The sequence below is a fragment of the Triplophysa rosa genome, linkage group LG14, assembly GCF_024868665.1.
Source record: "Triplophysa rosa linkage group LG14, Trosa_1v2, whole genome shotgun sequence".
Lineage (NCBI taxonomy): Eukaryota > Metazoa > Chordata > Actinopteri > Cypriniformes > Nemacheilidae > Triplophysa > Triplophysa rosa.
Genome location: NC_079903.1, coordinates 16806626 through 16829841, shown reverse-complemented (window position 1 = coordinate 16829841; position 23216 = coordinate 16806626). Strand labels below are relative to the sequence as shown.

The window sequence follows — 23216 nt, the reverse complement described above, 5'->3', positions numbered from 1 at the left end:
CAATCGAATGCAATGACATTAATATATTACATTCTAATCATTTCTAGTGGCATTTTATGTATTACATAAGACGGTATTTAGTAATAGCATGTACAGACTACTAGTACTCATGCACAAAAAAAAAAATTTTTTTGATTATATCCGCATTTTGCAAATTCATGATCCACATATTTTAAATCTCTAGAAGTAGTTGTTTACAGTTTTCTTTTTTTGAGATTGTGACATTACGCATCTCATGCTTTGTGATTTGGTTAATGATGTATTAACCAAATACCAAGAATACCACGCAGAAAGAAGTGTTCTGACATTATTGTCCTGCTTATTATATTTGTGTGGATGCAGCCTCCAAATTAGCATTTCGAATACTAAACATTCCTCTCTCAAAATATCAAGTCAGTCAGATTTCTGAAGTCCTCGGTTATCATTTTATAAAACTTCTGCAGCCTCTTTTGATTTGTATTTGTGGCAGTACCATGTGCACTCTGCAAAGTTAAGGCTTTATCGTGGCATACAACGTAATATAGTATATTATAGCATGCAGTAAGTTGCTGGCCAGTAAACACGTCTGTTTGTCTCAAATAAACACAAACTCACATTCACGCACAGCCACACACTGTTAAAGGGGGGAAACAGCAAAATGTCTTTTTACAAAATCTCTCTTATATTATGCTGCATTTTCACACCAATACAAGTCAGATATGAAGCATTGCCTCATAACATTACTATGCAAAATCCTATTTCTCCCAATGACGGAGTCCAACCCTCCTCCTTCCCTCCTTCCTGTACTGTATCTCCCAGGCTTCCCCGATTACGGTTTCTATTCTTCACCAAGCGACCAACGGGCACCCCCCTTCTCCTTTGCGGACTATGGCTCCCTGGGCCCCCAGGCGGCTCAGCTGCTGCAAAGCGAGCATGCCACATCGGCCTGCAACTCCCCTCTCCAGCACCTGGCCAGCCCGGATCAGTATAAAAGCCCAGGTGTGTACCCGCCTCTCCTTCATTCAATGATTGATTTGATTCATGCGGTTAACTCATCACCCTGCCATTCATTTAAACAAAAGACAGAGAGAAGGAAAGGGACCCGTGCCTCTTTTCGGTTTGCTAGATGTGCGCTGCATGTTCGTGACTTTGATGAAAGCATTCTCATTTTGCCTGTGGATTCGAGGGAGCCAGTGTCCATGTGTGTGTATATGTATGTGGTCGCTGATATGTACTGTATGTACTTGGCAAGCTGGATTTGACTGCAGTCACAATCCTGGTAGAATTAACAAGGAGATATGGCATGTACGTGTGTATATCTCATAGTACAGTATGTTCAGACATGTATATGAATTACACGGTCATCGGCTCCATAACTCTCACCTGTCAACCTGCTGGTATATAATAAATTATATCCAAGCATCCTTTTTCATATACATGAGTATAAAATGACAAGCCATTTGCTGGAAGTCAACTGTGTCTCTTAGTTTGCGCTGTTGAGCACACAATCGTATATTTGGAGTTATACATCACATATTTTTGCCTTCTTTTTTCTGTTTTGTATACTTTTCAATGGCCCCAAAAAGTATTCGGATATCTTTGGAATTGGTCTTTGCATTAGATATTGTATAGAAAAGGCGCAATGATATACATTTTGAGGTACAGAGAGACAGTTCACCCAAAAATAAAAATGTTGGGTAACACTTCAGTATAGGGGGCAATTCTCACAATTAACTAGTTGTTATTAGCATGCCTATTATTGGCATATTGGCTGTTTATTAGTACTTATAAAGCACATATTCTGCATGACCCTACATCCCTAATCCTACCCAATACCTTAACCTAGCAACTACCTTACTAACTATTAATAAGCAACAAATTAAGAGTTTATTGGGGGAAAAGTCTTAGTTAATGGTTTGTTCTGAAGTGTGACCAAATGTTGTTATCATTTACTCAACCTCAAATCTATATAAATGTCTTTGTTCCGATGAACACAGGGAAAGATATTTGGTAGAACGCTTTTAACCAAACAGTTCTTGGTCACCATTGACTACCATAGTAGGAAAAATTGTACTCAAAAGTACCCCGGAACTGTTTGCTTTCAACATTCTTCAAAATATCTTCTTTTTGAACAAATACATTTTTAAAGCAATTTTCCTACTATATTAGTCAATGGTGGCCTAGAACTGTTTGGTTACAGGCATTCTTTCGATTATCTTTCTCTATGTTCATCAGAGCAAAGAAATGTATACAGATTTGAAGCAACATGAGGGTGAGTAAATGACAGAATTTTCATTTTTGGGTGAACAGTTCCTTTAAGTGTCCAAATAAGTTTAAGCTTAACTTTAATATACAAATAGTAATTACTTGTTATGAGTGAAATGGAGTGAAGTTTGTGGTATGGCTTGTAAAATTCTTGTTCTGACAACACATTTAAAAAACAGCATGGTTCACTTTATATTCAGTGGCATGTAGTTTAAAGAACACAGTCTTGATAATTTATGAGATCTTGGCAATTAACAAGAAAAAACTGCGGGTTACGATAATAACTAATAAATTGTCCTGCAGACATGGAGGCATAGTTAAATCGGGGCCATTGCAAAACTCGCATCTTGTTCATGTCCCAATAGGGAACGTTGACAGTATCGGTGAATACCGATTGTAATCTTCCCTGCTTTTCCTCAAGCTTTGTGAGCGATACACTTAACCCTTTTACTGCAACACTTCACCTTTCCATCTAGGAGAGGTCCTTAAATGATTGCACCTTCTTCAATGCACTCATGGTACATAATAGAGGTTTTTGAAATAAATCCATAATAGTTGGTTATGCCTATGAATGAGTTTCACAGCAGCGTCAAGCCACGAAAACAGTTTCAGTGCCGGTTAATGAGCACATCTATTGATGGATTCTGGAGATACAAAAGACAGTGGGTTTTATGAAAAGACGGTCGTAACCGGTACTGTCATTTGCATGGGATAGTGTACAGTTGTTTAATCTTTTAGAAATAATTTTATTGGTGATAAAGGAGATTTTGAGAGTGAATGCTTTAATCCGGATCATTTGCGTACAAATTTTGTGTGATGACACCATTTCAAGATAAGGACATCCTGTGATAAGCCTGATACTAAAGACATTGTTGGACACAATGAGCACCATGCCTACATTTTAGTTTTTGCTTAGTGAAACTGGTGTAGTTTTGTGATAATCTCATTCATTTGCTTTCCGAGTTTGACTCTTAACGTTTTGAAGGGATAGTTCACCAAAAAGTGAAAATTCTGTCATGAATTACCCTCAAGTTGTTCCAAACCTGTTTAAATTTCTTTGTTCTGTTAAACACAAAGAAAGATATTTGGAAAAATGTTAGCAACTGATATTTCTGGGGCACCATTGACTATCATAGTAGAATTAATATTGTATCATTTTTATTTTGAAGAATTTAGGAAAACAAACAGTTCTGGGGCACCTTTGACTACCATTGTAATTTTTTCTACTATGGTAGTCAATGGTGCCCCAGAAATATCAGTTGCTAACATTTTTCCAAATATCTTTCTTTGTGTTTAACAGAACAAAGAAATGTATACAGGTTTGGAACAACTTGAGGCCAAGTAATTCATGACAGAATTTTCATTTTTGGGTGAACTATCCCTTTAAGTTGAACTTGTTTGATCTGGTATAGTAATGGTTTTATCGTCATTTTGTTTACATTTACATTTATATTTAGTCATTTAGCAGACGCTTTTATCCAAAGCGACTTACAGAGAGTTCAGGGAGCAATAAAGCGATATGTCATACAGGGGCAATAATACAATAATTGCTAATACCAAGTTACTAGTTTCCACAAAAGCCAGAACAATACCTGTTGAGATATAGCGAGAGAGGGTTAGTGTTTTTTCATTTACTATCCAAAGTGACTTACGGAGAGTTCAGGGAGCAATAAAGCGATATGTTATTATGTCATATTATCATTTTAAATGTGTAACTAAAATTGTTTTTAAAGATTTGTTGATGAGTACATTTTAAGACCTGATTAATTTGATGACTAAATGTCATCAATATCATTTAAAACAAACGTTTACTGTAAACTGTGTTGACACTTAACACTGGCACAGTCATTTTGGCGACTTGTTGTGACATATTTCACATTTTCCATTCGAAAGCATCCTCCACTCATAGGCGGTACGTTAGCGACAGCCATCCTCCGTTCTGCTCAGATCTACCACTCTTTCCCATCATCCCTAGAAGTCGCTGTCTCTGTTTTGATGCACTGACATTTAGAAGTGAGAGCTCTGACTTGTGAAGCACTCACCTCTCCTTTTGTATGTCTACTCATTTGTGTGAAAAGCAGATTAATCGTGCGAGCATTCCTCCTTCGGTTTACCCACAGTGGCATATTGCCCTCTTTTTAATATATGTTCTCTCACGTGAGCCTTTTGGGCTAATATTCTATTCACACAGATACCATTTAGCCTTCTGGAGGCTGCTTGGATGATAGACTCCCCCCTTGAATGGGTGCTAAGCTGAAGGCCTCAGTGTGTGAAGGAACTTGATTTAATATTCGCTTATTAATGGAAGTGTCATAAAGGGCCGTGCGTAGGAGAAAAATGAGCGCGGCGCGGCAAGGGGCCTCAAAGTTTCCGATAGCTTTCATTTAATTGAATTTGCGCATTTGTTTTTATTTTCAATAATTCGCCTCTCCACTGCAATGAAATGAAGGGGTCATCTGTTTATGACAGCAGCCATGGCTCAAGTGCTCTGATATAATTAAGCTAATTGTAATATCCCCCCAAAGCCCCCCTCGCTCACTTTGCTTCACTTTCTCAGTTTTTTTGTGCTTGCATTCATAAAGCGAAGTTCGCTTTCTAGTCTTCAGTTTCTGAAAATCCGCACTCACAACTCCGTTCGGCCTTTAGCGCGTCATACCCAAGACACCTTCAGCAATTTCCTGGTTTCCGGGCAGCTGCTAAGCCTGATAGCCCCCTGACGCTAACTGCCAGATAATCACCGCCGTATATTTAAAAAAAAAGGCAGGAGAGGGATAGAGAGAGACCACTTTCTCAATGACAGGTGTTGATTAGATAGGGAGTGTTGTGGCAAAATCCCCCATGCAATTTTCAGAGAGGGACTGTGGAGAGCTGGCAGTCAAATTTGAAGTAGGATAGACGTGGAGCACTTGATATGAGATTGGGGGAAAGGGAGCCTATGCGAGCGGAGAAGGCTGAGGTTATGGTAATGACGGTAACCTGCGAGGAAATGATTCATTCTCGCTCTTAAACTCTTAAACATCTCAGGCGCCCTCAGAGGAAAAATCCTCTCGGACCTTCCTCAGAAAACATCTCCATACCGCAGCGGTCCGACTTTTATGTGCTTGCTTAACCACCTGCTTGAGCTCCTGCTTGAACACGCATGCCATGTGAATAATGATGAATAGATGCATCCGACACACATAAGTATTCTGTCATTTGCATGAATGACAAAAGATGAGACGGAGGTGCAAAGCTTGATGCTAAGCTCCTATTAGTATCCATTTTCCAATGTGTGTATATGTCTTTTACACAATAAAAGATTATAAATGGCCAGAATAGAATATATATACTGTATTCATTACGTTGTCATGCTCATAAGTCTCATTATGGCTCATTAAGACAATTAAAGTGATAGTCCACCCAAAAATGACGATTCTGTCATCATTTACTTACCCTCTTGTCATTTCTTCACTTCTATTGTATGGACACAAAACCAATGCTAGTCAATGGGTGCCTGTTAACACCATTCTTATAAATATCTTCTTTTGTGTTCTGTGGTGGAAAGAAAGTCAAGGATGCAAATGACAAGAGGGTGAGTGAATGATGACATCATTTTCATTTCTAGATGAAATATCACTTTAATAGTCTATTGAAAATCCTTGGATGTGGTCACTTTCTTTTAAGGCAAAACAGCAGCTTGGACAGCTTTTGCTCTCAAATTAACTTATTTTTCATTACGTAAAAGAAAGAAACTTCAGGTGTTTTAAAAACCACGAGGGTGAGTAAATTATGGCAGAATATGTACACAAAAGTTACTATACACTAAAGACATATGCACACATCCTCCTCATAGACACGTGTTGCTTTGAGTATGTACTGTGCATGCGTGTGCTCACTTTGGTAGTGCTGCTGCACACCAGCAGTCCCGTCTAGCACCCCTGCTCACATTACTCTTGGCACGGCCGCTTCTCCGGCAGGCACCAATCCGCCCCGGCCTGGAGCCTTCCCTGGAGCCAGCAGCCCCGGGCCAGTGGCTGACCTGTATGGCCCGACCAGCCAGGACTCCGGCGTGGGCAACTACATTAGCGCTGCTAGTCCCCAGCCTGGCTCCGGCTTCGGACACAGCATTGCTGTAAGTATCCAATGTGTTTACCTCCATTCTGTCCCTCCTGTTGCATTCTGCTCATGTTAGCGCTTCGAGTGTCCTGTAGCTGCTATTGTAGTTTTAGAGTTCTGCTCTGCAGTAGATTTGATTGAGCTGTTGTATAATAATCGTAATTTAGGTTACGTTAAAGAGGTGAGCTTGCTCTGGTTAAACTAGATTGCGTGTGGTTAGATAATGAGAGGTGTTTACCCAGATAGCACAGGTACGTCTGTTAGATGTCTGCTAAAGATCTGGAAAACATATGCTGCGTAAAAACATCTGCTAAACGTCTTAGAAAGAGCAGTTTTCATACTTATGATTCTAAATCGCAAACATCTTACGGACAACTTCTATGTCTACTTGATGTCTATGTGACATCTGACAGCAGACGTCCGAGAGATGTATTGCAGATGAGCAAACAATGAAAAAATATGTCTTATCCCTGATAGCACATGTACATCTGAGAGACATCTATTTGATGTCTGCATGTTCATCTGCAAGACATCTGGCAGATGCTGTTTGCTCATCTGCCCTACATCTCTGAGACGTCTGCTGTCAGATGTCCTATAGACCTCTAGAAGATGTCTGTAAGATGTGTATGATTTAGAATGGATGTACAACAGCTCTTTCTGAGATGTTTAGCAGATGTTTTTACACAGCAGATGTTATCCAGATCTCCAGATCTTTAGCAGACATCTTACAGATGTACCTGTGCTATCTGGGATAGATCATCAAATAGACGTCTGCCAGATGCATGTGTGCTTTCAGTGTACACTTAAAATATAAAATTTACACAAAAGTGGAACAACTTTCCCCTCAGGATTCAAGGAACCCTGAATTGGCTAGTGAAAGCTTGAAATGCTTCCAAAAGGAGTGCATTTCTAATACAACTAATAAGACTAAAAGCATTCGATTTGTAATCTGAAAGTAAGCTACAAGATAATGACATATAATTTATAATAATAAATATCTCGAATTCAGTACTGTAGGTTGAAATGGGTCCAGCGTTATGATAGATGTGCATGTTTTACCGATACTAATTATTGGAGAACAAGGCTGAAAGGCAGAAAATGTGAAATGCCGGTCTCATTAGCGCAAAGCAGGTGCTCTGGCAAATAGCTGAAGCTAGATAGCGTCGGGTTTAGCATTGCTAACATTTCTACATTCCCACCAGCATTTCTGTCTCTTTCTGTCAACTTCAGAATAACAAACTGTGAACTTGTACCGGCTGTCAGCAGCAGTGTGATGTGTCAGGGTGCTTTTGTTCATGTGCCAGCCGGCAGGACAGAAATCTCACAATTAGTTCTTCTCTCATATTCAAGCCGGTATTTTGTTTCTCGCGCACAATGGCTTTTTTATTTGTCCCGCGGATGATGGGCATACCAGCGGAAGCCTTTGAAAGGTCCTCCACACAAAGTGCATATGTAAATCAATAAGGCAATAATAAACTCTTGTGAGAAACCCCTGTCATAAGAATATGTTGTATTGCCCTTTGAAGCCATAGGCATTCATTATTTTTCCGCCCGTTCGTTTTTAACCTTTAACGGAGTGGAGAGATAGAGCGGCAGGGGGGTTGATGAGGGATGCCGGCTAAATCACAGGCCGCAGAGAGAATAACCAGCTCCGGCCGTTTTCCCCCACTGCCGTCTGGAAGCATCAAGGTCTGCCTTAAAGATGAATAAGAGCCTTTGTCCGTGAGGACGCTGTTTGTTGCGCCTCTGATTCATTTAGCTTTGAATGCCCCTCAAAGCTCTTGTTTGTGAGGGAAACCAAAATGAGTTTTTTTTCCTATCGTGCCCTTAAGTATAGTGTGCAAAACAGGCCGGGCACTCATTAAATCTAAACTGGATTTTTCAGAAAAACAGTGTCACTTTGCGCTTGACTTTCAGAGTTTTTCTAACCTAAATAGAGTCAAATTTAGGTTGGCCCCAAACCCTCAGAACGTCTTACTGGTGATTGACAATGTTCTAGAGGCGGATAGATGTTTTTCTTGCCTGGCATGAACTATTGCTTCAGTTAACCTCTGTTGCCTCCTAACAAACGGATAAAAAATATTTTTTACCAGAAATGTGTATGTGTCCACAGTGTTCGTGTTCCCTACCTGACACTGGTCAAGTTCACAGTTTTGCGTAATGAGACTTGTCTGTGATTTCTGACAGATGTTTTTTCTTGGCTTTAGGATTTTAAAGCATGAATTGTGATTTCTGATGGATTTAATAATGTTGTTATTGTTGGCATGAATGTAAAAGATCCTGTGCAAATAAATATGTAAATCTTTTTTTAACTTTGTATACACTTACTTTTATCAAAACACTTAATGATTCAAAAGTTTGCTGTTTGAATTGTACATATTTCTTCAAAAAATTATTTCAATATTTTCCCAATTATTTATGTAATAATAATAAGTATTATTGTTATTATTAATTATTATTTTAATAACAAGTGGTATATTAATAATTAAATAATAATAATTATATTAATGATGATGATAATAATATTTATTGTTTATAATAATAATAATAATAGTTATTATTATATTAAAATTGTATTTGGATATTATTATTATTACTTATTATATAATGATGTTATTATTATCATTATTATTATTATTATTATATACCGTTCACTTACATCAGACCAAGAGAATCATGATGTGTATCTAAGTCTGATATGTGTCTAAGAAAATTCATTCATGCTAGCAACACATGGAGTGATTGAAATATACTGACCTGTGGTAGACGTATTAAGCTCTTCACTCATACTGACACATTACTAACTGTACACTTTTAGGGTCCTTTGATTGCGACAGCTTTTACAAATGGATACCATTGAAACCTAACAGGTGGTTGGTTGCCATCTCATTTGAGGTAGATATATCCTGTACTATTTATCAAACCTTATTGATTTGTTCCATCATAATCATGTATCTATTCACTCTATTTTCTTCCTGTTCCATCTGCCTATTCGTTTTCCCTCTCATTTGATCTCAGTTTAAGTTTAATCTGTGTTTCGCTTCTATTTTTCATAAGCCACTATGAGGCTTTTACAGGGCTTTCATTAACATCCCAGACAAGGGAATTTCAACTTAATATGCTGCAAAGTGTTTTTCAAAAGTCTCCTTTGCAGATGTATTATTTATTATTGGTTTTACATTTAAAAGCCTTTTAAAAGCATTTAAAACCGTTTCCGTTTCGCAAAAACACTGTCAGTGTGGCAGCTACACATTTCCCCATGCGCCATTGCTCCTTCATCCTCCGCACGCCTGCCTGTCATCCGACTGTTCTTTTCATACGCGATGTCTGCGAGTGGATCTACTCGAAACCGCGCAGTTGCTTTCTTTCACTGCCGCAGTTCTATTGCGATATCCCTGGCACTGCAATCCCACGGCGCATTGACTGTGAAGTGCTGTATTTGGATAATATGCGCAGGTGTTGTTGCTTTGATTAGTGCGCACCTGGAACTGAGCCCTTGAACTCGGAGCGTGCCGAGAATCTGTTGCCTTAGGTACCATCTGATGTCATTCATCAGGTTTTGGGGAAGAATGCGGCTTCGTAATCACTGCTCTCTTGTGGTTGCACGTAGAAGGGGGGGAATTATATAGAGTGGATGCGTATTTATTCGTCTGAAAAAGGGATATCATTGTCCCAATATACTCAGGTAATGGAATAGTTCAATTGATGTAACTTATTTAAGTGTAAGGGTTGAGTAAATGATGCCAGGATTTTTATTTTAGAGTGTAATGTCCCTCTAAATTTCTTCGGCCTGTTTTCTTTAGTGTGCCGTGTTCAGTGTTATTGCAGCCTGCGGCTCTGTGGTACTTACCTTTGACCTGTAGTTTGTATAAGAGGCCGGCGCACTGCGGTCGAATGGCCATAATCTTCCTAAATAGCTTCTCATTTTGTCCTTGAGGCAAAACAGATGATCGATTTAACGAGAAGGTAGAATCGCTGGGTTTGTAAAACTGAGCACTAAATGAGCACAGATTGAAGAGAAAATGTATGGATTCTCCAAACGTTTGATTGAAGAGCACATGATCAGGAGTCAGAGAGAAAGCAACAGCATCGGGGCGATTCTGAAGAAGCCGGTTCTTAACCTGTCATTTCCTGCCTGGATGGACGTTTTTGCATGCTTTAAACACTAACATATGCACGCATGCGTCATGTCAACTCCCGAACCCCTCGTGCCTGCATTCCCATGTGTTTTGTATCTGAGCCTCTGCCTAAACAATTTCCTGTGTCAGAAAGTCTTAATGAAAAGATTCGGAGTCGACTGACTGTAACAGTGAATTATGTAACATTACTCCTTCAATTGAAATGCTGTTGTTGTCCAACATTCCACTGGGCTGAATCGATACACAGTTTATGTTTTATTGGTTTACGATTGTACTGGATTTACTGTGTACCAGCAGAAACGCGTTTATCACTACTTCTATGTTGTAGAACCATTCGAGTCGAACCAAATATTATTAGAAATTCCTGTCAGTTCAACCCGGTCTCATGAATTGCGTATAAATAACACGCTGTTGCATTATCGTGTAATACGTACGCCGAAGTTAGATTTTGCGTGCATATGATACGCCAATGTTTGCGTGCACCTCACTGGAGAGCAGCCATTTTGAAACGTACATGAAGAGGAAACCGTGAAATAATTAAAATAATACTGTTAGGTGTAGGGTTTGGGTTAGGGTAGAGGTTATAATATGCACGCACGCTAACATTAGGTTTAGGGTTTGGGTTAGGGGACAGGTTAATAAGACAAATTGCCGGTTAATATGCACGCGCGCTAAATTGGCGTATCATATGCACGCAAAAATCGAACTTTGGCGTACGTATTACACGATAATGCAACGTGCGTGTTATTTATACGCAATTCATGAGACTGGGCTCGTCAGTTACACAAAATTTCATTAGTACATTTTTTTATAAGGTTTATAAGTAATACTATTTTATTAATTGTTAATTATTAAAAGGAAATAGGCCTACATTTTTATATGTATGAAAAAAAAATCTGACAAGTGTGCTGCATGTAAAGAGCTCATAGAGACAAATTCACAAATGTAACATCTCAAGGAAGAGATTGTGGCACCAGTATGGCTCAAATGCAGCACATGTTCACCCCCTTCAGCGAAACGGTGTATTTCTGTATTTTGAGACGTTTCTCTGTTTGCTCCAGCAGAGTTTATCAGGAGGCCCGGGGAAGACTGGTCGGAGTTTCTAATTGGTTCTGTGTACAGGTAAAGGCCCTTAAACTTCAAGCACTACAGCGCTGGATGGGATTCTGAAGCTGAGATGCTCCACACGATGAACAAACGAAACGTCTGAAACATCTCGGAAAGAAAAAACGAAAAAACAACGAAACAATCTGCTGTACTATTATTGAAAACTGGCTTTTGAATATTTGATCCCAGTGTAGCCCCTTAACTTGAAGTAGGATTTTAATATGATTTTCCTTTGTCGTTTTTCTTTCTCCCTTTTAAAGAGTTTCTTAGTCATCTTTTATCGTGCACACGTTGAGTCGAGCATTGACATTTCTTTATAGATGTTCTTCATTGTTCACGAATGTTCTCTGATGAGAACGACTATGTAAAACTGATGTGTTTTTTTTTTGGTTGTGTGTATTCCAATAGCAGTTTCATTTCACAGCCCTCTTCTAGCGCATTTTCAGGTTTCATTTCACACAACGAGAAAAGCGATTGAACCGAGCTTGAAAGGGCGACGTTTTTAATTCAAGCCTAAAACCGCAACGAGTGTGTAACTCAAAAAAAATCTTAGTAGCTCTGTTATATGTTTATTGTGATGTCTTGTTAACCATGATTACCTATTTTTGGCAATAAGAGGACTTCAATATTTTAACAGTCCTTTTTTATAAATGTCATTTTTGTTGTGGATAAAAGAAAAAAGAAAAAGCTTTCCTTTTAATACTTTGTGAAACGAGATTTAAAAAGATACGATTCTGTAAATATTCTCCTCAGTGCATCAAACTGTTTCTGAGAGAGAACCATATTTTTGTGATGGTGTCATAAAGGTCGTATTGTGCGCAAGCTGAAATATGTCAGTGCAAAAATAATCTTTGAGGCTCAATGCAGTAACCGAGATCCATCTGTAGCACAAAAAGCCGTGTTTTACCCCAGTACGGATGAAATCCAATCAAACACTGTTAGCACGCTTTGTAAATACTGTTGGCTTTACAACTGCGCAGGTGTCATACCAGCATATGAATTAGCTAGTACGTTAAAATGTGCACAGCTTACAAAGAGAATATACTTTACAAGGTATACATAAATCAGCATTGTGATAAAAGATAAAAAAATCACCACAAAATCCAAAGCACACATTCTTTTCCTTTTTTTCGAGCCTGGTGTTAAATCGTGTCGAGACATTTCACGTTAATGTTAGAGTTTGCGTTTTAGCGTTTCTTAAGAACAGCGTGGGTTCGGTGCCCACAGTTTGTCCACGTGTCAAGATTTCTACATGCCTGGATTGGGTACAACGAAGGCAATATTTTCAAAAACGATTAGGAAAACAGATCTTTTATACCATTACCTCAGTCCTGTGAGAATTACTTTAAAGGAGAAGTACAAATTAATTTATTTTAGGCTAAGACGGATAATAAAAAGATATTAAAGCGTTGTTTTGAAATTCAAAGTCAATCATTGCACTGTGAGAGAGATTTTATCATTTTCTATTTGCACATGTTACTGACAGTCTCTAACATGGGTCACGTGAAGGATCGCTGTGGAAACGATTCGTTTTATCCACGCACTCATGAATCTTGAGTTGAAGACTGTACTTTTGAATAATCTCTTTCCAGGGATTTTCTTATATAGATATCGGAGAAGACAGATGCGTTTATTGGTAGCAATAGTTAATTTCCTCAAAAACACTGAAACTGATTGAAACCAGTAGCTGCTACACACATTTGTTGTACATGTGGGGACTGGACTTTATCGAGACACAAATGGCATTTAGAAACATGAATGATATTTACAAATATGAATCGACTGATGTCTGCTGTTATTCGATCTTGCTGTTTTGTTTTTTCAGTTATTTAATTCTGTTTGTTTGTTTGTTTTGCGTTTCACTAAACTAACAGGTGTGAGGCAGAATGCTGGATTCTTTCTCAAGAAGGAAACTTGATCAAGTAATAATGATAAAAAAAACGCAAGGGGAACTTTGTGCTAACTGTTTGAGCTGTCGAGAAGACAAACGTACAAAAAAAGAAAGAAAATCCCGAACATGTTTTGAATTTAAATAGGGATGGATTTTTATCAATATTTTTGTGGATGTTAATGATTATACTAAATATAACTGACAATAATACAGATATTATGTACTGTATTTATCAATTGTTTATCTCTTCATTCCCTGTCACCTCATTCAGTAATCTTTTGTTGATCATTGTATTTTAGTAGTGCGTAAACAAAAAATATGAAAAAGAAAAAAAGAGGAATATGAATTTACCTTGTAAACGAGTCTTGATGCCAGTGTAGTGGTCTATACACTTCTTGGTTGGTATTTATCACATTTCCCCTCTTTCTCACACTCCTTTTGTCTTTATGCCCTTTCTATATCTGTCTCACTCTCTCTCTCTCTCTTTAGTGAGTAGCTGTAGGTGTATTGTATTTAATGTTAAGGTGTAGAGGTATTCATTAGCAATTGTAGGACCAGTAAGGATAGAACTTTCTCTTTGTAATCATTTAAAGACAAAAGACAAAAAATGCAGAGCGTTATTTTCATAGTAATTTTACTTTCTTGTTTTTTTTCCTGTATTTTTGTTTTTCCTACTTTTTTGTTCCACTGTTTTGCTGGTCTCACATGGTTTCAACTAACCAAAGCTCTCACTGATGAAATCTAGGAGAAGGAAATTGCTGTACGACAGAATTGTAACCGAGGCATTAATTGGATCCCCACCCTTGAATGTTTTTAAAGGGGTGTGCCATACTACCTTAAATGCTAACGCTAGATATGCAAAACCGTTTTACGTTCGTTCTTTTTCAAGAGGGACGCAAGCTATAATTACCGACGTGGATTTTATTACAAAAATGACAAATTCATATTTTTTTGTAAGTTCTAACAAAATAGCCTAATAATTAGTCATAGGTTTTGATATTTACTCATCGAAATATCCCAGTGGCTCATGGCGCTACTCTTTTAAATACTCATGGATTTATTTTGAATAGTTTTAGTTTTCAGGATCGTGAAAATACACTTTGATTGTTCTTACACTTTAATTGCATTGCCAGCTTTCCATTTTAATTCAACATTTACATTTGACAGCGGTAGTGCTTTCTAGTCAGATGTCACGCTAAGCATCACTTAGTGTAATTCCAGCGTCAAACCTGTTTAGTCTAAATACACTGTATTCCTGAATCGCATCTGTTCTCAGGGATATCAAACATGAGCCATAGTACCACCTTTGTAAGGGACATTTTTAATGAGACTCAGAGTGAGTTAATCAGATCTACAGTACAGCACAACTTTTGATGAACGACTGCATGACTTCTTAAAGTTTATTAAATACATTCAAGCTAAATTTGAGGTTGCTGCTAAGATGATGTAATGCATGAAATTTGTGCACAGCATTTTCTTGTTGAAGACGTAAATTGTAATATATGTGTTCTTAAATGAACTAGGTGGTTAGTTGTATTTAGTTGGACTTTAGATACATGATGAATCGCCCAGAAAGCATTTGCACGTAGTTAAACACTCTTCAGTTCTTAAACATCAGCAGATAAAGCACATTTGCTCTATATCAAATGAGAGCGTGACTTTGGCTCTAGATTAAAATGAAGGCTGGCAACCTTTTAAAGCGCTCTTTTGCGGTCTGTATCGGTTAGCTGACTTTTTTTAAATCATAATTTGATCTCGTAGCTTGGACTTTAAGGTAGCATGGCTCTGTTGCCACCATTTTGTTTTCCATGGACAGCAGTTTACAGCGGATGAATGTTACACATCTTGCTAGACTAGTTAAATCATTTGGAAAATTGTTGGTTTTAAAGAAAAAAAAATGAAACGACCTGGAAGGTGTCGGGGGTTATTGGGAGTGTACTACCGTATCCATTTAAACTTGAATTTTGTGGCAAGTGCTAGGCAATGGCCAAAACGATCATCCCACTACAAAAGCAACAAAGCGTTCTACATGTCTGTGTACGGTATACTTGTGTACATTTACAAGATATATAGGTATAGTGTATATATCTCTTTGTTAAATTAATGAAACTGCCTCATAAACGTTCATCGATCATCATTGCAGGTGAACAGAAAGGGGCGTTGAGCTCCATACACTAACTCGCACACTGTTTCGCTGACCATCGAGTCATTTCGTCATTTGTCCTTTAAGAGTAATGAGAGCTGCAGATGTAACTGGAGGCAGGTTAGTAGTTTAGCTGCAGAACGTTGTTTTGAACGAAACTTTACAGGAATGTTCAATAGAAGCGATACAGTTAACACAATATCACAAGGTGTGGATGGTCTTATTTCTCATTTTTCCTTTGAAAACTCGGTCTCGCATTTTCTCTCGGGGCTTCGGTCTCGCTGATTGCCTTGCCCATTCCTAACACTTGCCCATTTTTTAATGTTAACGGACTTTTTACCGCGAGAACTGACTGAACGGACTGACGTCTGAAAGCATCTTTCAGGTCCTCTTGTATGGCTTGCTCAAGCCCTGTTGTAAAATAAACTAAAGTGGATGGGGGTCTCTCACATCTCAGATGTGGAAAGTATAATTTTATATTTGTATTTTCAAATAATAATGATAATAATAATAAAAATGTTTGTGAAAGGTTTCCATCCTCTACTGTGGTCCAGAAATCAATGTGTTTGTCTGGAAAAGATACAAAAAAATAATAAATAAATAAAAGAGTTTTGAACCATTTCACTCATGGTTTTTATTTTCAACTTTGTCAAGCTATTGATTTGTGATTCAAAAGAAATGAATATACCTGAAAAAGATTGTATGCCAGAACATGCACAACGATTAAAATGCACAAAGTTCAATACAGAGCCCAAAAGCTCTTGTGTAAGTTCTTTTTATTTTCGTAATTGTTTATTCTGCGTTGTTCAAGACACATGCAGTATGATGTCATGAAATCACGATTATTGTGGCCCAAAGAATTCATGATAACGATATAACCCAGTTATCGATGAAATTCTAGCAGCCAAATTCATCTTATTTAGTTTATTTTTGCTTTTGAATTTATAATCATTGTGGCTCTTAAAGGGACCTTTCACCAAAATATGAAAATGATTTTATTTACTCACCCTCATGTTATTCCAAACCTGTATGATACAAAAGAAGACATTTTGAAGAAGGTTGGTGATCAAACAGCACTGACCCTCGTGAACTTCTCTTGGTTAGACACAAAACCACTGAGACATTTCTCAAAATACTTTCTTTTTTGTTCCACAGAAGAGTCATAAAATGAAACAAAAATTACGACTGTGTCAACCAGGTACTGGCACAGGATTATTTACGATATTGTTATATATATTAATTATAAATATCATGGGTATTAATAATGTCAGTACTGGTATATTGGGACAGATAAATAGTTGACGTCACTCTCAAATGCTAATTATGAAGTGTTAAGATATCTGAACTTTCATGTTGAACAATAGATTATTTTTATAGTACAAGAAGTCATTTGTGCAAAAATGACAGCAAAAGATGATTTTCAGTGCACACTAAATGAAGCACAGTATGCTATTGTATTTGATTTAAATAATAGCTCATCTTGTTCTTGGAGGTAATGATTTTTTGTAAAAGTACAGATAATAACTGCCGAAGGTTTTTTCTTATATAGTTACATTTTTTTAATCAAATCTCAGTTTTATATCAGTTTTAGGATGCCCTTGCAGGGGCACCAAATGTTAGTTTGTAGTTATTATTGTTAAAGTTATTTCCCACGAACGAATGAATGAGGAATAATGGATTCAGGTACAGGGTTGAAAGGCTGAGCTTGACACAACACTATTTGTCAAATTGAGAAAACAGAATGAGATGTCTCTAATGTGTTAAACAGTCATTTGTGGTACAATAGTTACATATCGATTTGGACTCCTTTTGTTTCACAATCTCATAGAAAACACCAACTCCAGAAAACAAATATAGAAATGTTTGAAGAAAAAAAAAACGCTTTCCGTACTGTACACAGAATCCAATCAGACGCTGTATTGTCGTACGCTACGTTTGTGCTTCCCGGAGCCTAATCAAGTGGTGTTTCAACCGGGATGAAAAATACATTGCGTGCAGGCTGGCAGAAATTAATGTCATTTTTAATTTGAGTCGCTGTCCCATTCTCAAATGTGAAATTGCCTTGCTGAATGTAAGGTGTGACAGCTATTATAAATGTGTGGAAATCCATCTTCCACCCTGCCGCCTCTCTTCCTCCGTCCTGTCTCTCTCTCTCTCTCTGGCACTGCGGGACGAGCAAGCTCTCTTCATGGTTACTATCACTGTAGCTGTCCACCCACACACTTCACTTTAGCCTTTGGATAGTGCCATGACTCATTGTATTCACTGTTTGCCAGGAGAGAAATACGGAGAGATTTCTCAGCTTCCCTCTTATCAGGAGACCACTTAGACAGGAGAACTTTCAGCACTGCATTCCAACCTGTTCAATCTGAGGGGAAAAGCAGCTATTCTGTCAAACAGCTCGTCTTAAAGCATGTGTAGCTCCCAACGTACGGCAGGGAATCTCTTTGTGTCGTTTATGTACTCATGTGCAGGTGTTTGTGACATAGTGATACCGCAAAATGCTCCCTGAATTAATTCCATCATTTGAAGAGATGGAAAAACACAACTTAGTTTTTCCCAAAAAGACACTGTGATGTCACAATGGGGTTAATTACACTTGGAGACCTTTGTGTCGTGACGCCCGGGAACAAAGCGCTGGTAAGGTATCAGCTGACTAAAGTAAACCAATTAAACTGTTTGAAAAATGACTGCAGGTGCCGGCGCTTTCTCCAGAGAACTCATTTGGAGAGTTCTGCGTTCTCTGGTGTATATTTAAGACCGAGTTGCCCTACCTTTAAGGCCTGTTGACGTGTTTGTACTGGCAGGAAAAATATCACAGGCTCCTCTCCGCTCACTCTCAAAGCCTCCCGAAGAGGTGTGTTAGTAACTAACAGAGGTTTACACAAGACTTTTATATACACGGCATATTAGGCGAGAAAGAGCTGTGAAATTTCCTTGACTTTCATGAGTGCATTTACTGCTGCTTCTCGTACGTTTATATTCTTGCTTGTTTACCAAATCGCAAGGGAGCAAAGTAACTTTTTACACAGGATACTTGATCCTGATTGGTCTTTTTTTTGGTTAATGCTGAACTGTGTAAATGACCCAAACGTGAAACTTCTTTCGTCATTTATTCGCCCTCGTGTCATTTCAGACTTGTATGACGTTGTTTCTCGTCCTGAACACAACAGAAGATATTTTGAAGAACATTGGTAACCAAACAACATTGGCCTTCATTGAGTGTATGGACACAAAACCACTGAGACATTTCTCAAAATATCTTCTTTTGTGTTCCACAGTCGTATGCTGGTTTTGAACCACACGAGGGTGAATAAAGAATAAATGATCACATTATTTTCATTTTTGGAAAAACTGTCCCTTTAACATTTTGTATATATATTTTTTGAAATAATAAGTTAATGTACACAGCAAGGCAGTTGAAATAAAAATGCTAAATGTGATTTAAGATTTGATCACCCTGGGGTTTATTTAGCAAATATGTCCACCATGTTTAAGTTGTGTTTCATTTTTACTTTACTCTCCTGATTTAATTTCAACGCGTTCTCAAATTGTATTTAGCAGCAGGGCCTCTGCTAATACACAGGTGTGCCATAATTGATAAATGATCTTGTTTAGTGTCATTGGAAATGGAACATTTCACAATGAGATCACTTCCACTCGAGTTTGTCCACCCACCATACCTCTTCATATTCCTGTCCAAACTGATTTTTTTAAGCAGTTACACTTTTTACAAGAGGGCTGTTGATGGAAAAACATAATTGCATCCTCATCATTCGGTCCTCTAGGCTGAACGATCGATGACTGAAAGAGTTGGATATTCTCAATCATCCAGCAGCGCTTGGGCTCAGATGTGATGACGCATTAACATTAAGTGCGACGGGAGAGATGGAGACCGTCCCGTTCTGAACGAGCCCCGGCGGTTTTTGGAGAAACCTGTTCAGCTTTGGTGATGAGCGTTTGACTTCTAACTGCGAGACTTTCCAATCATCTCCACTCTCCCAATACTCCAATCAGAGCATCATTAGCATCTGACACTACCTGTCATTAACAAAGCTCTCTAATTAGGAGCCAATCAGGCCTCTCATGAGCCCTCGTCTCATTCATGTGTGTTTAAAGCGCGCGACAAGGTGTGCGGTGCACTTACCCACCTAGCGTACTCGAATTTAGACAGATGGAGTGAAATTAAATCGCTTCGGATGCTTTTTATAGTTGCAAAGTCACCTGCGTGGCCTGGCTCTTAGCATCAGAGGACTGGTTATTCAAAGGCATTATTCATGTCACTTGAATCAGCGTCTGGTAAAAGTACGTCAGCAGAAAAGGACATTTTATCGAGTAAAAAGGAAATACAGGGAGTAAATGAAAACCGTTGGTATATGGACACAAAACCAATGCAAGTCAATGGGGACCCAATGGTTTTCAGTTGCCAACATTCTTCAAAATATCTTGTATTCTGGAGAAGAAAAAGTTATCCAGGTTTAAAATGACAAAAAGGTGAGTAAATGATGACAGATTTTTGGGGGAACTCTTTAAAATGGAACTTAATCCTACTTTTAAATCTACTAATTTAATAAGTAAATGAAATTAAATCCATTAACTATAAAAAAATAAATAATAATAACTAGTAAATTATATGAGGAATGTAAACACTGAAAAATTAAGAAAAGATCACCAATTCCATAAAACAACAATAAATAACCAAGCCTATGACAGTCAAATCTAACCTCCAGTATGTGGCCATATTCTAATTAGTTATGATTAAAGGTCTCTTTATGAGAAACGAATGAACATGAACGTAAGTAATTCTTCTAATTCTCAAGCCATTCCGAATGAATGGAAATTGTAGTGCTTCTGGTAAGATAGGGAAGGGGGCAGGTTTGCGCAAAGGTAATTTCTTAATTTGTGTGGTTTCATTATGCTTAAAAAAAGCAATCTCTCTCCTGTGACTGTGTCAAATTGGCTCTGTACGGTAAAATGCACTCAGCTGCATAGCTGTCACAACGACTCATAAGATCTGGCACCCAATAACTTCACAATGTGCAGAATTACCAATGTCACTTTTAATGTGACATAGCAATTTACATCACACACCGCAGGGACGCATGCACATTTCAGGCGGTTTGCATGGTTAATGGCTGAAACGTTATTTGCATTGTAATTTGGTAAGTGTGAAGTGTAATCAAGCTACATTGACTCTTGGGGACTGCAGTGGCACGCCGGGCGACGTTGCAGGAACCCGAGAGCGGCGCCGCTTGGACTCGTATGCAAATTTAGAGCGTGTGGCCAATCTGATGCGCCCCTGACTCTCGGTTAGATTGCATATTCCACAGTTGGCATGTTAGACCCCACGAAGGCCTTTAGCCTCTCTTCAGCTTTCATTAGCAACAGTGAAATAGCATGATGGCAAGCTTAATCTGTAAATTCAACGCATTGACTGTTATGTGCGATGCAGACTTTTGTCCTGTCAGACAATATCGTGTCTGATTTTTTATAAAGGAGGTGATGCAGACAGAGCGATTGGAATTGCATATTTATCTCAGTTGCCAGCCAGTTGCCTTCGTACAAGCAGTCAGATTCTGCTTGTAACACACAAAATGCGCTTTGGAAAGTTGTGGAATCACAACAGAATTGTGAAGTTAATGTCAGCACAAAGAAACAGCATAGTCTAAAAATGTATTTATTTATTTTCAAGCCAGCGTTGGGTCAACAAGGGACAAACCCAACGGTTGGGTTGTGAATTAAATGCTGCGTTGTTTCAACTCAAAATTCTGGGTTGTTTTAACCCGTTTTTGACCCATTATTAAATATAAACATATTCTGGGTTAATTTAACCCAACGGCTGGGTTTGTCCGGTCTTGACCCAAGGCTGAGTTTTAAAAAAAATTGTTACATCGTGTCTACACCAGACGTGGCGCGGGGCGACGGGACGCGACAAAAGACAATAGAACCCATTATAATTTAAAATTGTGTCCACACTGGATGCGACACGGCTAACCCAAGAACAAGCTATTTGATGTGTCGCATTGCACTGGTCGCATCCGGTGTAGACAAGTGTGTATTATTATTATTTCTAAATTAAACAGTTCAGAAAATTGCACTGCTAGTGGTGTCAGACACCACTGTATGTTGAATAAAAATACTCAAATTGTGCAAATCTGAAACAAAGCCTTGATAAAATATGAGGGAGTCAATTAACACGAAGCATCAAAACAATTTCAGAAAATAACAAAAATGTGTTGCGAGTAAAAGAAATCAATTTACAGGATCTGTGCTAGACAAAGAACAGCCATTACCTCCCATTTATGGAGAGCTAAAAATGAATCTGGAGTAAATAATTCAGAAGCCATTAGTGCTGCTTTGTAGCTGCATTTATAATAGGAAAGAGAACACTTGCATGAGTAAGACTCTGTAGAGGATAGGATCCGTGATTGGACACGTTTTGGCAGCGTCAACAGCCGTTGTCGATGTGCACACCATGTGTTTATTTCTATAATGAGATCAGAGAGTTAAATATTTGGTATTCCACTCGTATGGAACAGGTTGCACAGTGTCACTGTTAATTAAAGACAGTTTCTACTAATCCAGCAACGCTTCCTGAATAGATTCCGCTTGTCCCTCAAGTAAATTATCTTGTGCTTTGATAGTGTCTCTCTCTCTCTCTCTCTTTTCTGTCTACCCACTTTTCCTTCTGCTACTCAAGAGTATTAATCATGTTTGGCATTTGATTGCAAGACTTCAGGAATTGCTGACACAGTCGCAGATCCTTTGTCGTGAAGCTAATTCTCTGTAGAGATTTTAAAATGCTCTGAAAGGTAAACATAAAAGCTAATCGCATGACACGCCATGTATCAATCCAGCTCCAACCGTCTATTTAAATTTCCGTATGAGAGTTTCCAGAATGCAGGAATCAATATTTGACAATCAAAGGATTTGGGCCATGCATTTTGTACCTGAGATGTGGCTTTGTACTGGGAAACGCTAAAAGTCAAAGTAGAACCGCACAGAAAAGAGAGAAAATAAAGTCAATCAATGTAACGCAAGAGATGTATGTGGATGAAGTTGGCAATCGAAGGTTGTTTTAGCTCAGAATGTGTGCGTGTGTTACAGTGTCTAAACAAGGTGGTGTGTTAGAAGCTTGACATGGACAAGTTAATTGAGTTTGGAGAAAAGACCAGAGGCTGTATGCTTACAATACTCTTAAAGTTGAACTGTAATAGGAAAGGAAACATACCTGCCGGGGAATAGACGTTTGGATAGACGTAAACGGTTTATTTAGGGAGTCTCTGCTTGGACCAAAATGCATTTTATTGACGGGATGTATTATAGTCTGAAATTGGGAATGTGTAATTAAATTGACCTAACTGACCATTATAATTTAGATAAAACTATAGATGAAAAGCATTTTACACAAACATCTTTGTGCATTTAATTTAGCTATTAACAATGAATATATTGGTGGAGATAATGTTATATTAGTTTGTTTTATAAATATGGGACAAATAAACCATAAATCCTATGATGTGACAGCAAATTTTCAGAAAAACTGTTAATAATATATTATTCATATGTACATTAATAAAATTGCATAAGAGAGATG

The 23216-nt window shown here is 38.1% G+C and overlaps 1 protein-coding gene across 9 annotated transcripts in view; it reads left to right on the top strand.

Annotated features, from left to right (window-relative positions):
• msi2b (musashi RNA-binding protein 2b) overlaps window positions 1-16363 on the top strand; it is a 243516-nt gene extending 227153 nt beyond the window's left edge. For 3 of the 9 annotated variants that reach the window (XM_057350456.1, XM_057350454.1, XM_057350452.1), the window contains 4 exons: window positions 799-978; window positions 6201-6355; window positions 9158-9234; window positions 11543-16363. In XM_057350456.1, the coding sequence (XP_057206439.1) occupies window positions 799-978; window positions 6201-6355; window positions 9158-9199 (377 nt within the window). In that variant the 3' untranslated portion in view covers window positions 9200-9234; window positions 11543-16363. Of the gene's footprint in view, window positions 1-798; window positions 979-6200; window positions 6356-9157; window positions 9235-11539 lie in introns of all 9 variants that reach the window. The other 6 variants (XM_057350460.1, XM_057350459.1, XM_057350458.1 and 3 more) reach the window with 4 other exon arrangements.
• Window positions 16364-23216: the final 6853 nt, after the last annotated feature.